This window comes from Salmo salar, chromosome ssa19 (genome assembly GCF_905237065.1).
Source record: "Salmo salar chromosome ssa19, Ssal_v3.1, whole genome shotgun sequence".
Taxonomy (NCBI): Eukaryota; Metazoa; Chordata; class Actinopteri; order Salmoniformes; family Salmonidae; genus Salmo; species Salmo salar.
In genome coordinates this window covers 6,462,044-6,478,341 of record NC_059460.1, presented here as the reverse complement: position 1 = coordinate 6,478,341, position 16,298 = coordinate 6,462,044, and the positions used below count along the sequence as shown (strand labels likewise).

The 16,298-nt window shown below is 42.5% G+C and overlaps 1 protein-coding gene across 1 annotated transcript in view; it reads right to left on the bottom strand.

The window, feature by feature from the left end:
• Positions 1–2,501: 2,501 nt before the first annotated feature.
• nhlrc2 (NHL repeat containing 2) overlaps positions 2,502–16,298 on the bottom strand; it is a 72,381-nt gene continuing 58,584 nt past the window's right edge. Inside the window, exons 9-12 of the mRNA XM_014157076.2 lie at positions 10,740–10,862; positions 10,238–10,447; positions 9,735–9,951; positions 2,502–5,942 (exon numbers count right to left, since the gene is read on the bottom strand). Coding sequence (XP_014012551.1) covers positions 5,680–5,942; positions 9,735–9,951; positions 10,238–10,447; positions 10,740–10,862 — 813 coding nt within the window. The 3' untranslated portion in view covers positions 2,502–5,679. The remainder of the gene's footprint in view (positions 5,943–9,734; positions 9,952–10,237; positions 10,448–10,739; positions 10,863–16,298) is intronic.

Genomic DNA, 16,298 nt, shown 5'->3' with positions numbered 1-16,298 from the left:
TTGTTTGGATGATTTGTCTGGTTCAACAAAATGTGGAACTCACTGTGCAGTGGGATGCCCAGGGGAACTCCCCTCCGGTTGCCTAAAAGCAGAATATTAACCTCCAATACTGCGTAAAGTATGAGAACCTTCAGTGTGGTTCCTTTATCTGCAATTTATTGAATTGGGGCCTAAGTGTTACCAGACACCAATCAAAATTATCCAAGGAAGGGTGCATTTTAAAAAGGGGAGAAGACTGTTCTACAGTCAGTACCAGTCAAAAGTTTGGACACACCTACTCATTCAAGGGGTTTTCTTCATTTTACTATTTTCCACATTGTAGAATAATAGTGAAGACATGAAAACTATGAAATACACATGCAATAAAATGCAAATGAATTACTTAAAAATCATACAATGTGATTTTCTGGATTTTTGTTTTAGATTCCGTCTCTCACAGTTGAAGTGTACCTATGATAAAAATTACAGACCTCTGCATGCTTTGTAAGTAGGAAACACTGCCGATTTGGCAGGTTATCAAATACTTGTTCTCCCCACTGTACATATGTATTCAGACCCTTTACTCAGTACTTTGTTGAAGCACCTTTGGCAGCGATTACAGCATCGAGTCTTCTTGGGAATGCTTGGCACACCTGTATTTGGGGAGTTTCTCCTGTTCTTCTCTGCAGATCCTCTCAAGCTCTGTCAGGTTGGATGGGGAGCGTTGCTGCACAGCTATTTTCAGGTCTCTCCAGAGATGTTCGATCGGGTTCAAGTCCGGCCTCTGGCTGGTCCGGCCTCCACTCCTGCGCCGTCTTGGCTGTGTGCTTAGCGTCGCTGTCCTGTTGGAAGGTGAACCTTCGTCCCAGTCTGAGGTCCTGAGAGCTCTGGAACAGGTTTTCATCAAGGATCTATCTGTACTTTGCTCTGTTTATCTTTGCCTTATTCCTGACAAGTCTCCCAATCCCTGCCGCTGAAAAACATCATGCTTCACCGTAGGGATGGTGCCAGGTTTCCTCCAGACGTGACACTTGGCATTCAGGCTAAAGTGTTCAATCTTGGTTTCATCAGACCAGAGAATCTTGCTCCACATGGTCTGAGAGTCTTTAGGTGCCTTTTGGCAAACTCCATGCGGGCTGTCATGTGCCTTTTGCTGATGAGTGGCTTCCGTCTGGCCACTCTACCATAAAGGCCTGATTGGTGGAGTGCTGCAGAGATGGTTGTCCTTCTGGAAGGTTCTCCCATCTCCACAGAGGAACTCTGGAGCTTTGTCAGTGACCATCGGGTTCTTGGTCACCTCCCTGACCAAGGCCCTTCTCCCCCTATTGCTTAGTTTGGCTGGGCGGCCAGCTCTAGGAAGAGTTTTGGTGGTTCCAAACTTCTTCCATTTAAGAATGATGGAGGCCACTGTGTTGTTGGAAGATAATGCTGCAGACATTGTTTGGTACCCTTCCCCAGATCTGTGACACAGTCCGGTCTCGGAGCTCTACAGAGAATTCCTCCAACCTAATTTCTTTGTTTTTGCTCTAAACATGCACTGTCAACTGTGTTACCGTATATAGACAGGTGTTTGCCTTTCCAAATCATGTCCAATCAATTGAATTTACCACATGTGGACTCCAGTCAAGTTGTAGAAACATCTCAAAGTTGATCAATGGAAACAGGATACACCTGAGCTCAATTTCGAGTCTCATAGCAAAGGATCTGAATACTTATGTAAATAAGATATGTTTATTTTGTATACATTTGCAAAAATTTCTAAAAACCTGTTTTCGCTTGATTATTATGGGGTACTGATGAGTAAAAACATTTATTTAATCAATTTTAGAATAAGGCTGTAACGTTACAAAATGTAGAAAAAGTCAAGGGGTCTGAATACTTTCCGAAGGCACTGTATATATACATAATCTATCTATATTTCACTGAACCAATAATTTCCCCATACAAGACGACAGCCCTCCAATGTCAAGTCCCCTATACCTGTAATAACAATCCGGAGTGCCAGAGTGCCCTCTGGGCGTTTGTCCATTCGTAAATTCAGAGCATTCATAGCGCACACCGAATGCTCTGGCCGAGTAGTAGGGTTGATCCGAGCGTTCTGGCCTTACAACGGCAGTCAAGCACCCAAACTAACTGGCTAAAGTTGGCTTGCTTGCTAGCTACTTCCAGATACAATCGAAAGAACACCTCACTCTGACCATTTTACTCGCACTAACAAAGCTGTTTATGCTGTTTTCATGTTATCCAGAGCATTGGTGACTGTAACTGTGCTGCTGGCAACAATTTAATTACTATTGTTTGCCGATGTTTAGTGACACCGGCCCTATTCAATGGGTGCTGAGCCTTAGTAAATTCAGCATTTATTCTGCGCTCTGGCACACTCAGACGAGAAAGCTCTGAAATCGGAGTAGATAGCCAGAGCGAATTTACGAACACATCCAATTGTGTGCTGAGAGAATACATAATCCTAAGGGCCTTGTTAGTCATTGATGTCAGCAAAGGAAATGACAACAAACACAAAAGGCTGATAAAATATTGTTTTATTACTTTGTCCTTGTTAGATTGCATAATAAAAGAAACCAGTTTGTAAAAAGCTCTGCCCTTGGAAAGTATAAAAACACACATGCCGGACAGCGCTGGGGGTTTGAGGTGAAGCTGGGAAAGAGAAATCAGAGTCCCCATTTACACCTGATACTAACATGCGTCCTTTGTCCTGATCTTGTCCACATTCCGATTGTGCCCAAAATGTTTTCAGGTGTAGCCGATTAAAAGACGCATTGTGATCCGATATTCCTGACCACCTCTGGAGGTAGGCCTCATAAAAGGAATTATGAGTGCTGGTAACACTAACGCAAGGCCCTCACTTTAGATAAGGGACAAACAAATGATTACTAAATGGTTTATAAGGACCTATATTATTAATTATCTTATGAATCATTAATACATCAGTTAAAATATACAAGTTTATAAATGTGTGAATAACTAGGTTACTAACATTTACAAATGTGGGCGTAATGATAAAGTGTGAGGAAACTGTTTGTAAATGCCTTATGACAAAACCAAAAGGGCAAAATTGGTTGAAATGTAATTTAATTGTAACCAGTTTTGCCAGCTCTGAAGTATTACTAAGTAAGCAAGTTGGCTGGCACAAATCCAAGCCAGTCAGCAGACTGTTGTGGACATACGTCTATGAAAGGTTTTCTAGAGGTGTTACGGAGTGATATATGGATGTATTATGTAAACCTTATTTAGAGCCCACTTGTTTTCCCCCATCCATAAACACACAGTGAAGAGGAAGACGATACATGCACTTTGGTGCTGACATCTTGTAAAATAAAGACAGGGAATACTTGTGCAGAGAAAACCATGCACTCCCTCATGTGACATATAATAGTGACCCAATTCCATTTCGACCCCAAGTCTAGTTCCCCTAATGCCCACCTAACAAAACGCTTCCCCCATATCTTTACTGGGAAGAGTTAATGCAATTAAGATGGTATTCCTCCCTCAACTGTTATACAGTAAATATTTTCCAGAATATCCCTTTATTTCTGACGAAGTCCTTTAATAATCAACTGGACTCGATTATAAACCCATTTATTTGGGAATTCAAAGCACACAGGATAAGTAAAAACCTTTTTAAATCTAAATTGGAAGGAGGATTGTTACTATTGGACTGCAAATATCCACTCTGTGACGTTTTGGCTCTGACGCTGCTGTGTTGTCCTGCTGGATTGATATGGAGTGCGAGGACTGCTACCCAGTGATTATGTCCCCTATACGCCTTGAGAAAATCGGTTTATAGACCCGATCCCATTGTATATAGCACAATCCGTATCTGGAAGCAAGTTAAGGTACATTTTGACCTCAGACCAATATAATTTCTACCCCCAATAGTGGGAAATCCTTCCTTTGCACCCTCCAACTTAGACAATTTTATCGCTGGGCAGAGGTTGGGATCCATAACAAAGGGAATTTATACTTAGATGGGGTCTTTGCCTCCTTTGAACAACTGAGAGGAAATGATTACCTTCCTTGGAATAACTTTTTAACAAATAAGAGACTGTATATTGAACAGTAACATAAATGTAAACACGCAACGATTTCAATGATCTTACGGAGTTACACAGTTGATATAAGGAAGTCAAGTCAATTGAAATGAATTCAGTAGGCCCTAATCTATGGATTTTACATGATGGGCAGGGGCGCAGCCATTGGAGCCAATCAGAATGAGTTTATATCTACAAAAAGGGCTTTATTACAGACAGAAATACTCCTCAGTTTCATCAGCTTTCTGTGTGGCTGGTATCAGACGATACCACAGGTGAAGAAGCCAGATGTTGGATGTATTGCGAAATTCTCAAAAATTATGTTGGAGGCGGTTTATGGTAGAAAAATGTATGCTTTGGCAACAGCTCCGGTAGACATTCCTGCAGTCAGCATGCCAATTGCATGTTCCCTCAATCTGTGGCATGGCGTTGTGTTACAAAACTGCACATTTTAGAGTGGCCTTTTCTTGTCCCCAGCACAAGGTGCACCTATGTAATGACCATGCGGTTTAATCAGCTTCTTGATATGCCACACCTGTCAGGTGGATGGATTTTCTTGGCAAAGGAGAAATGCTCATTAAGAGAGATGTAAACACATTTGTGCACAACATTTGAGAGAAATAAGCTTTTTCTGCATATGGAACATTTCTGGGATCTTTTATTTCAACACTTTACATGTTGCATATATATATTTTTGTTCAGTATAAGAAAACATCTACCTGGATTCGAGAATGTCAAACCTTCCATGTTTGATGGGTGCATTAAACTGTGCTCAGGATCAGACAAACTGATATCTCGTCTATGACACATTTCAATCCGTCTACCCACCCTCCACAGATCCTACTAAAGCAAAGTGGACATTGTAAATACCTGTGGCAGACTGGGAGGTTACCTTTGAATACATCAATACCCATTCAATTTGAGGGCTCCCCAGTGGCGCAGCGGTCTAAGGCACTTCATCTCAGTGCTAGAGGCGTCACTACAGACCCTGGTTAGATTCCAGGCTGTATCACAACCGGCCGTGATTGGGAGTCCCATAGGGCGGCGCACAAATGGCACGTCGGGGTTAGGGTTTGGCCAGGGTAGGCTGTCATTGTAAATAAGAATTTGTTCTTAACAGACTTGCCTAGTTAAATAAAGGTTAAATAAATAAAAAATATATAATAATTTACTCCAGGCATTGTTTGATACAATTTAAGGACTTTAAACTTTTAATTTATTTATTTTAGCAGGTAAGTTGACTGAGAACACATTCTCATTTACAGCAACAAATTGGGGAATAGTTACAGGGGAGAGGGAGATGAATGAGCCAATTGTACCGTACACTTATCTAAGACAAAGTTAGGATTTACCCCGAAGGGGAAGGAAGCAAGTAGGGTGTGTGGGCTTATCCTTTTGGGGGGTATCCAAACTTTGTTTGTTGAATTAAGTCCGGGTTAGACCTTTTCTTCACCCTTTCCATGCTATTTATGATATCTACTTTGTTTAAACATCTACTCCTGTGATAAATTATTTGTTACCGTTATCGTTTGTGTTCAAAAGGAGCTATCAAAAGGATTTGTACATTGGTAAAGTTGAATCTTCATTTAAAAATGAAACATATTTGAAACACAAAGCCCCAACGAGAGGGAAGGGCTAAAGGCTTGTTAAGTTAGAAGGCATGAGCCAGCTTCAGGGTAACCGAGCCGTTTCTGGGTGTAGAGCCTATCTGGAGAGGTTGCGTGAAGGAGGCGGCTTTCATCATACAAGCCCCGCCTCCTGCCAGACAGCAGTAAACCCAAACACTCAGGGTGAGGGAGGGGCTGGCCTCTGTCGCCTTGAGAACCGCTGGAAGTATGGCAGGGATGGAGAGGGGCTGGGAAAGATTTGGGATGTCCCCGGTCACCACCTGGTTCCCTAGCAACCACTCGTTACCTGTACAACACAGGAAATAGTTAAGCAATATCCTATTTAATGGCACACATACAGTCAACTCATCATAGAATAAAATAATATATAAAATAACGGATAACAAGCACACATCTCACTCTACCAAGACATAATATCTTAACATAACATAAATGGTAGTAGTATCTGTCGACAGACTGGGAAGCAACGCCAATTTTTCGTCCCTAATAATTTGGACAAATCACGAATCACCAGTCATGTTTCTAAAATGCGCCACCATGTTTAAACAAATTCACCCTCAATCTGCATGTTAGTGTCAAAAGACTGTCGTTGACTCACTGTCTGTGATGGCTTATCAATCAAATTGAATGACTGCATTTAAAAAGCCCTACCATCCACTGATATTCCCTCAGAGAGCGAGAGAGAAACAAAGAGAGAGACAGAGTGACAGACACAGAGATAAAGAGTGCTGCCTGACTTGCTGGCTGGCTCTGCTGAGTAATATCATACAGGAAATATGGTGGGCTGTTACTCTATAGGGCTGAGTCACAGAAAGAACTAAACATCCAAATGACATTACTTTTGACCAGGGCCCATAGGGCTTTGGTCAAAAGTAGTGCTACAGTATACAGTGCATTTGGAAGGTATTCAGACCCCTTCCCTTTTTCTCCATTGTTACTTTACAGCCTTATTCATCAATCTACACACAATACTGCATAATGACATTGCGAACAAACAGGTTTTTAGAAATGTTTGCAAAGTATTGAGGCTTTACTATGAGACTCAAAACTGAGCTCAGGTGCATCCTGTTTCCATTGATCATCCTTGAGATGTTTCTACAACTTCATTGGAGTCCACCTGTGGTAAATTCAATTGATTGGACATGGTTTGGAAAGGCACACACCTGTCTATATAAGGTCCCACAGTTGACAGTGCATGTCAGAGCAAAAACCAAGCCATGAGGTCAAAGGAATTGTCCATAGAGCTCCGAGACAGGATTGTGTCGAGGCACAGATCTGGGGAAGGGTACCAAAACATTTCTGCAGCATTGAAGGACCCCAAGAACGCAGTGGCCTCCATCATTCTTAAATGGAAGAAGTTTGGAACTACCAAGACTCTTCCTAGAGATAGCCGCCCAGCCAAACTGAGCAATGTGGGAGAAGGACCTTGGTCAGGGAGGTGACCATCAACCCCATGGTCATACTGACAGAGCTCTAGAGTTCCTCTGTGGAGATGGGAGAACCTTCCAGAAGGACAACATCAATGCAGCACTCCACCAATCAGACCTTTATGGTAGTGGCCAGAGGGAAGCCACTCCTCAATAAAAGGCACATGACAGCCCGCTTGGAGTTTGCCAAAAGGCACCTAAAGACTCAGACGATGAGAAACAAGATTCTCTGGTCTGATGAAACCAAGATTGAACTCCTTGACCTGAATGCCAAGCATCTCGTCTGGAGGAAACCTGGCACCATCCCTACGATGAAGCATGGTGGTGGTAGTATCATGCTGTGGGAATGTTTTTCAGTGGCAGGGAGACTAGTCAGGATCGAGGGAAAGATGAACGGAGCAAAGTACAGAGAGATCCTTGATGAAAACCTGCTCCAGAGTGCTCAGGCCTTCAGACTGGGGCGAACGTTCACCTTCCAACAGGACAATGACCCTAAGCACACAGCCAAGACAACACAGGAGTGGCTTTGGGACAAGTCTGTGCAGCAACGCTCCCCATCCAACCTGAAATAGCTTGAGAGTATCTGCAGAAAAGAATGGGAGAAACTCCCCAAATACAGGTGTGCCAAGCATGTAGGGTCATACACAAGAATACTCTAGGCTGTAATCGCTGCCAAAGGTGCTTCAACAAAGCACTGAGTAAAACAAAATACATTTGCAAAAATGTCTCTCTTTGTATTGTGTGTAGATTGATGAGGAAAGAAATCAATGTAATCCATTTCAGAATAAGGCTGTAACGTAAAATGTAGAAAAGGTGTCTGAATACTACGCTACCATAGTCCCTGGGGACTCAAGCAGAATCTGTGGTGGTAGCATTCTACCCACAGGTTCCTGCAGCAGCTAACAACTTAAAAGGTGCGATCTGTAAGTTCAATTGCTTGTATTAAAAACAGTGTTCTTTTATTTGTCATTTCAAGTTAACCGTGTTCATACAGGTTGTGCTTTTAAACGTCCTCAGGCTCCCAGTGGAGAAATTTAGAGGAAAATGGGATCTAAAATACTAGTTTTGACGCTGTGCATGGCTAACTTGACTGACTGTGATTCCTGTTCCTTCATTGATCCAATAAATCGTTTTTTTTTATACCTAGATCGTATATCTCATATTTAATGTAACATATCTCGTAGACAGCAAGGCTTCTCCTCTTATCAAAAGGAGCCTTGATGTCATTGTTGAATTCAATTATGTGGTCCCTTGTATTCTTGTGGTCGTGAATGTAGTAAATGTATACATTTAAATCATTGGAACCTGAGGTGCCATTTGCAATCAATTGAGGGCCACACAACCTCAATTACTTAATTACTTTTAATCAAAGCACAAATAGTGGAAATAATTGATCAAGTAACTGACAAAGGAAAGTGAGGTGTCCCGTCAATCCAACAGGATGGAATATCATTGACACATTGCAAAACCACACTAACGCTGGTAGAACATCCCTTTAATTCGGAGGACTGACGATGGGAGTAAATAAGGCCATTCACCGATGCTGTGAACACTTCAAGGCATAGCCACGTTAGGCTATTTTGCCCAGTGGCACATTCCAAACATAAAAGATTGGATTTCAGGCATCATTCATTGTAATGGATGGGGCCATTGAACATAAGCTCAACAAAGGCCTAGTTAGAGACAACAGGAGCGGTAGAGATACTCTCAATGATCGGCTATGAAAAGCCAACTGACACTTACTCCTGAGGTGCTGACCTGTTGCACCCTCGACAACCACTGTGATTATCATTACTTGACCCTGCTGGTCATCTATGTACATTTGAACATCTTGGCCATGTTCTGTTATAATCTCCACCCGGCACAGCCAGAAGAGGACTGGCCACCCCTCATAGCCTGGTTCCTCTCTAGGTTTCGGCCTTCCTAGGGAGTTTTTCCTAGCCACCGTGCTTCTACACCTGCATTGCTTGCTGTTTGGGATTTTAGGATGGGTTTCTGTTCAGCACTTTGAGATATCAGCTGATCTAAGAAGGGCTATATAAATACATTTGATTTGATTTAGAGAGAGACTGAGAACAGGAGTGTTTGTGAAGCTAAGGGCATGTCTGAAAAAGAGGGAACAAAGCGAGAGAAAATATGCAACTACATCAGTCAGCATGTCAATTTGTATTTCAACATATGGTGTGAGAGTGTGTGTGTGTCTGCTGCCTGGGACAATCTGGCACAATTTCTAAAATATCCTTCACTCCTATCCCAAGGGCTAGGCTGTTGTTTAACCATTTTAAAAAGATAGGCGTCGCCTGCCAGTGGGTTAGGTGGAGCTATTGAGAAGGCACGGCAAAAAGGGCCTAGGGATTGGGATGCACCTACGACCCCCGATGCAAGGTTTATTTCATATCCAGGTTTGCTTTGACCTTGAACGGGGGAGTGGAAACTATAATGCCCCTCAAACCACAGCACTTTAACTGGAACACTCACTGGAGCCCATTACAGAACATTCAATTGAAAGGGAATGTTTTAATAATTCTCTAACTTTTTACAGCTTGAGGCATGAATGGGAACAGCTACACAGTCACGTGAACAAGGTTATGTTTCAAAATGTTGACAACATTGTGCCCTACTGCACGTTACACTGGTGTAATTTTCATTACCTTCTGCTGACAGGGTCCAAAAGCTGGGTGCGTCTTCAGTGAGCTTGGTGCCCTCTGGTAGCGATAGCACCAGCTCCAAGTTGACAGTCTGTCCTGGTGACACTGCCAGTGGTGGCATCGTCACCCTAGAAGCAGATTTGGGGAGTTTGGGGACTTTACAAGGTCCAGAGGACTTAGTTGGTGCAGAGTCTACCGCGTCCTCCACTGAAATGGGGAACTACAAGAGAGGGAGAGAAGATAAACACTTTTCTTTGGCGTTTCTAAAAGAGAAGCTGTATTAAAGAGTCAAAGGAAAAGCAAGCCCCATAACATCTATGGCTTTCCACTTGTTCTCTCTTAAAAAATGTTTGAGCAGAGGTCCGGTAATTTCAAACCAAAATGTTTTCAGGCAAACTGTACTTTTTTAATATGAAGGCTTCTGAACAGATAGATAAATGTTTATTCACACACACACACACACACACACACACACACACGCTCTTTCTGTCACACACACCCCTCACCAGTGACACGGTCTTGGTGTCCAGGTCCAAGACTTTGATGTGGTGGTTGTTGGTGTCAGCTACATACAGCACCCTGCCCCCCTCCCCGACACACAGGCCACCAGGCTCATTGAAGCTGGACTCAGTCAACCCTGGCCCTAACACGTCACCAGCTTCCCCTGTCCCAGCCACAACAAGACACTGCCTGGTTTTTGGGTCCACCACTTTGATCTGAAACAAACAAACACAGCAAGGCTAAGAGGGATTTGATTTGTGTGTACAACCAGTCCAAACATACATGCACTCTGCCCTGAAGGCCTACTGTCTTTTCAAGAAGCAATCTCCAATCTCACAGCAGAGAATATGAAGGCTTTACATATGAATTGTCTATTGGCTGTTTCAGAGAAAACATCCAATGACATCCCACAAGCTCTTCCTCTTGTTGACTTTGTCACTGGATACTGATGTGAAACCACATGTCCATAAAATACAGTGTAAACATTACCACGTCTGAAAAACGGACCTTGTGGTTGTAGGAATCCGCCACATAGAGGAGGCCTTGGTCAGGAGCCCAGGCCACACCAAGGGGGTGCTGGAGCTTTGCGTCCACTCCTTTCCCGTCCACGTCCCCAAACGCAAACAGGTTCTGTCCCCCAAAAACACCACATGAGTGACATTACATGTTTCAATTCATTTCAATGCCACTTTAGTCATCCATGCATCTAGGGCAGGGGTGTCAAACATACGGCCCAATTGGAGGGGTTCCAATCCGGGCCACAGATTTTGTGGGATATTTAGTTTTTTTTGGGGGGGACGTCTCAATATACTTTCAAATAACTAAACCCAAATTGAAACTGTGTAGGAAGAATAATAGACCTACATTTATACAGTTTCTTGACTGTCCAGCTCGCTTAATAAATTACTCAAATGAAAGCATTGAAAATTCACCAAACTATGGATAGAGGAAATGTTGCTAATTTTCAGTGTGAACCTCGTTGAAGAGTGAATGCGGCCCCTGGGGCAAAATTTGTTTGGTCCTAGATCAGGGGTGCCAATTTCAATTCAGCAGCCTTGCCATTTTTCTGAGTATTAGGAATCTGAACTGAGTCAACTATTTGTTAAATGAAGCCTTCTGATTGGCCAGAGTATAAAGATTGACTTGATGATGAAGCAGTGCATTGATTGCATTTCAAAGTGGTACTACATTAAGCCTTTCCTCAACGAACCATCTGAAGTTTCTAAAGACAGATTACTCTCATATGTATAAAATTGAAAAATAACAAACATTGAAAACAATGCTCTGCTTGAGGGAGGTTATTGTAGGTGTGTATTCATTGTGCACACCATGTAAAACATTTTGCAACGGTTTGCTAATGTAAACGAGTGTATCTTAAAAGGTCCAATGCAGATGTTTTTATCTCAATATCAAATCCTTTCTGGGCAACAATTAAGTACCTTACTGTGATTGTTTTCAATTCAAATTGTCAAAAAGAAATAAAAATAGCTTCTTAGCAAAGGGCAATTTCTCTAGCAAGAATTTGCCTAGGATTGTCTGGGAGTGGGGAGGCGAAAACTGAAAATGAGCTGTTATTGGCAGGGAGGTGGAATTCTTTCTTATTGGTCTATTAACTAATTTACCACATGGTGATGTCACCATGGAATGCCTAAAGTCCATCCCACCAAAACAGGTTGAAATTTCAGGCAGTCTTTTCAGAAATATCTTACAAAATGTTATGCTGTTTTCAAATGAAACACAATACCTTGCTCTTGTTAAAGGGAGACCCAACCCGTTGCTGGCAGCAGTGCGATAGGGGACAGAGTGAGAAATGATTGCAGTTAATATGCAGCCATTGTCAATGGTATTGGATGTCCGCTTCAATACCCTAATGGCATATCTAGAACCAGAATACAAGATGCCATGTCGAAAAACCGTGACGGTCATGATGGAGAAATTGTACAATGATTGTTCTGCATGTACAAAGCGCGAGCCATACGCGGCTTCAACAAAAGATTGTTGGACGTCTATGAACATCAATGCAACGAGCCATCACATTGATGAGAAGTGGGACATGAAGTCCCATGTACTGACAAATGAGAACATGGAGGAGAGACAACAGAGAACATAAAACAGCATTAATACCATCGTTGCTTAGTGGGTGGGGAACAGCAGTAAGGTGAGCGCCTTCTGGTAGGTAGCCAGGACTGAGGTAGATTGAAAAGCATTGCCCCCTAGCAGTCACACAGATGACCATCTCTGTTAATTCATTTCATTTCGCAATTCTTTTTTTTAAACGTTTCAAGTTTTAAAGAAAATGTTTACATGTATCACATCCCCAGCACAAGTACTAAGCGTCGGTAAGGCTAAGCGGAAATGGACAAAGGAAATCCAGTCCTTTGTGCCCTGGCCTAAACATCCTCGCCGGACACAAAATTGGTCGTTTTTTTTGGTAACAACAGCAAAGGTCCATGTGAAGATGCTGGAGGAAACAGGTACAAAAGTATCTATATAGCCACAGTAAAATGAGTCCTATATCAACATAACCTGAAAGGCCGCTTAGCAAGGAAGAAGCCACTGCTCCAAAACCGCCATAAAAAAATCCAGACTACGGTTTGCAACTGCACATGGGGACAAAGATCGTACTTTTTGGAGAAATGTCCTCTGGTCTGATGAAACAAAAATAGAACTGTTTGGCCATAATGACCATCATTATGTTTGGAGGAAAAAGGGGGAGGCTTACAAGCCGAAGAACACCATCCCAACTGTGAAGCACGGGGGTGGCAGCATCATGTTGTGGGGTGCTTTGCTGGAGGAGGGACTGGTGCACTTCACAAAATAGATGGCATCATGAGGGAGGAAAATGATGTGGATATATTGAAGCAACATCTCAAGACATCAGTCAGGAAGTTAAAGCTTGGTCGCAAATGGGTCTTCCAAATGGACAATGACCTCAAGCATACTTCCAAAGTTGTGGCAAAATGGCTTAAGGACAACAAAGTCAAGGTATTGGAGTGGCCATCACAAACCTCTGACCTTAATCCCATAGAAAGTTTGTGGGCAGAACTGAAAAAACGTGTGCGAGCAATGAGGCCAACAAACCTGACTCAGTTACACCAGCTCAGTCAGGAGGAATGGGCCAAAATTCACCCAACTTATTGTGGGAAGCTTGTGGAAGGCTATCCGAAACGTTTGACCCAAGTTAAACAATTTAAAGGTGATACACTCAATTAGTATTTGGTAGCATGTAAACTTCTGACCCACTGGGAATGTGATTAAAGAAATAAAAGCTGAAATAAATCACTCTACTATTATTCTGACGTTTCACATTCTTAAAATAAAGTGATGATCCTAACTGACCTAAGACAGGGAATTTTTACTAGGATTAAATGTCAGGAATTGTGAAAAACTGAGTTTAAATGTAGTTGGCTAAGGTGTATGTAAACTTCCGACTTCAACTGTACGTCCGCATTGTGTACATCTGTCATGTTTCCGAGGGGATCCTTTTTAAAGAGCACAATTCCCAAACTCGTGATTTGTTGGGACTGTTGTCTGTCTGAAGAGCACCCTCCCCGGAATTGTTTTTCTCCCCTTTCAAAGGGGCCAAGAGAATTCCACGTGTTCCTCAGACCTAGTGCTGTTGCCCTAGGTCTGGTATTTCCGAGACTACACTATAAGCCCAGTGGTTCCCAACTCCAGTCCTCGAGTACCCCCCAAAAGCACACATTTTTGTTATGGTTTTAAAAAACAGAAATAGCTTATTTAAATAAGTATTCAGAACATTTGCTATAAGACTCAAAATTGAGCTCATGTGCATCCTGTTTCCATTGATCATCCTTGAAATATTTCTACAAGTTGATTGGACATGATTTGGAAAGGCACATACCTGCCTATATAAGGTCTTACAGTTGACAGTGCATGTCAAAGCAAAAACCAAGCCATGAGGTAGAAGGAATTGTCCGTAGAGCTTTGAGACAGGATTATGTCGAGGCACAGATCTGGGGAAGGGTACCAAATAATTTCTGCAGCATTGAAGGTCCCCAAGAACAATGTAAGAAATTTTGAACCACCAAGACTTCCTGGAGCTGGCTGCCTGGCCAAACTGACCAATCAGGGGAGAAGGGCCTTGGTCAGGGAGGTGACCCTCTGACAGAGCTCCAGAGTTCCAATGTGGCAAACCTTAAAGAAGGACAACCATCTCTGAAGCACTCCACCAATCAGGCCTCTATGTTAGAGTGGCCAGACAGAAGCCACTCCTCAGTAAAAGGCACATGATAGCCACTTGGAGTTTGCCAAAAGGCACCTAAAAGGAAAAAGTGAAGGGGTCTGAATACTTTCCGAATGCCTCAAAGAATGGCACCTATTGGTAGATTGGTAAAAAAAAATAACAAAAAAAAAACAGACATTGAATATCACTTTGAGCATGGTGAAGTTATTAATTACACTTTGGATGGTGTATCAATACACCCAGTCACTACAACGATACAGCCGTCAATCCTAACTCAGTTGCCGGAGAGGAAAGAAACAGCTCAAGGATTTTACCATGAGGCCAATGGTGAATTTAAAACAGTTACAGAGTTAAATGGCTGTGATAGGAGAAAACTGAGGATGGATCAACAACATTGTAGTTACTCCACAATCCAAACCTAATTGACAGAGTGAAAATAAGAAACCCTGTAAAGAATACAAATATTCCAAAAGTGTTATGTTTGGGGAAAATCCAACACATTACCGAGTACCACTCTCCATATTTTCAAGCATGGTGGTAGCTCCATCATGTTATGGGTATGCTTGTAATCATTAAGGACTAGGGAGTTTTTTTTCTTCAGTTTTTTTCCATTCAAAATGGAATGGAGCCAAGCACAGGCAAAATCCTAGAGGAAAACCTGTATCAGTCTGCTTTCCACCAGACATTGGGAGAATAATTCACCTCCCAGCGGGGCAATACCCTAAAACACAAGGCCAAAAATAGTTGCTTACCAATTAGACAGTAAATGTTCCTGAGTGGCAGAGTTACAGTTTTGACTTAAATCTGCTTGAAAGTAGTTGTCTAGCAATGATCAACAACATATTTCACAGCAGAAAAGAATAATGGGCCAATGTTGCGCAATCCAGATGTGCAAAGCTCTTAGAGACGTACCAAATCAAAACAAGTTTTATTTGTCACATACACATCTTTAGCAGATGTAATTGCGGGTGTAGTGAAATGCATGTGTTTCTAACAGTGCAGTAATATCTAACAATAAACACAACCTAAAAGTAAAAGAATGGAATTAAGGAATATATAAATATTAGGATGAGTAATATCGGAGTACATAAATATTAGGATGAGTAATGCCGGAGTGGCATAAACTAAAATACAGTAGAATAGAATACAGTATATACATATGAGATGAGTAAAGCAAAAATATGTAAACATTATTAAAGTGGCTAGTGTTTTCAACTCCATGGGGCAGCAACCTCTAAGGTGCAGGGTTATGTAACCGGGTGGAAGCCCGAGTGATGGCTATTTAACAGTCTGATGGCCTTGAGATAGAAGCTGTTTTTCAGTCTCTCGGTGCCAGCTTTGATGCACCTGTACTGACCTCATCTTCTGGATGATAAAGGGGTGAACAGGCAGTGGCTCAGGTGGTTGTTGTCCTTGATGATCTTTTTGGCCTTCCTGCGACATCGGGTGCCGTACCAGGCAGTGATACAGCCCGACAGGATGCTCTCAATTGTGCATCTGTGAGGGTTTTAGCTGCCAAGCCAAATATCTTCAGCCTCCTGAAGTTGAAGAGGCGGTGTTGCGCCTTCTTCACCACACAGTGTGTGGGTGGACCATTTCAGATCGTCAGTGATGTGTATGCCGAGGAACGTGAAGCTTTCCACCTGCTCCACTGCGGTCTCGTCGATGTGGATAGGGGGGTGCTCCCTCTGTCGTTTCCTGAAGTCCACTATCAGCTCCTTTGTTTTGTCAACATTGAGTGAGAGGTTATTTTCCTGGAACCACACTCCCAGGGTCCTAACCTCTCTGTAGGCGGTCTCATCATGGTTGGTAATCAGACCTACTACTGCTGTGTCGTCTGCAAACTTGATGATTGAGTT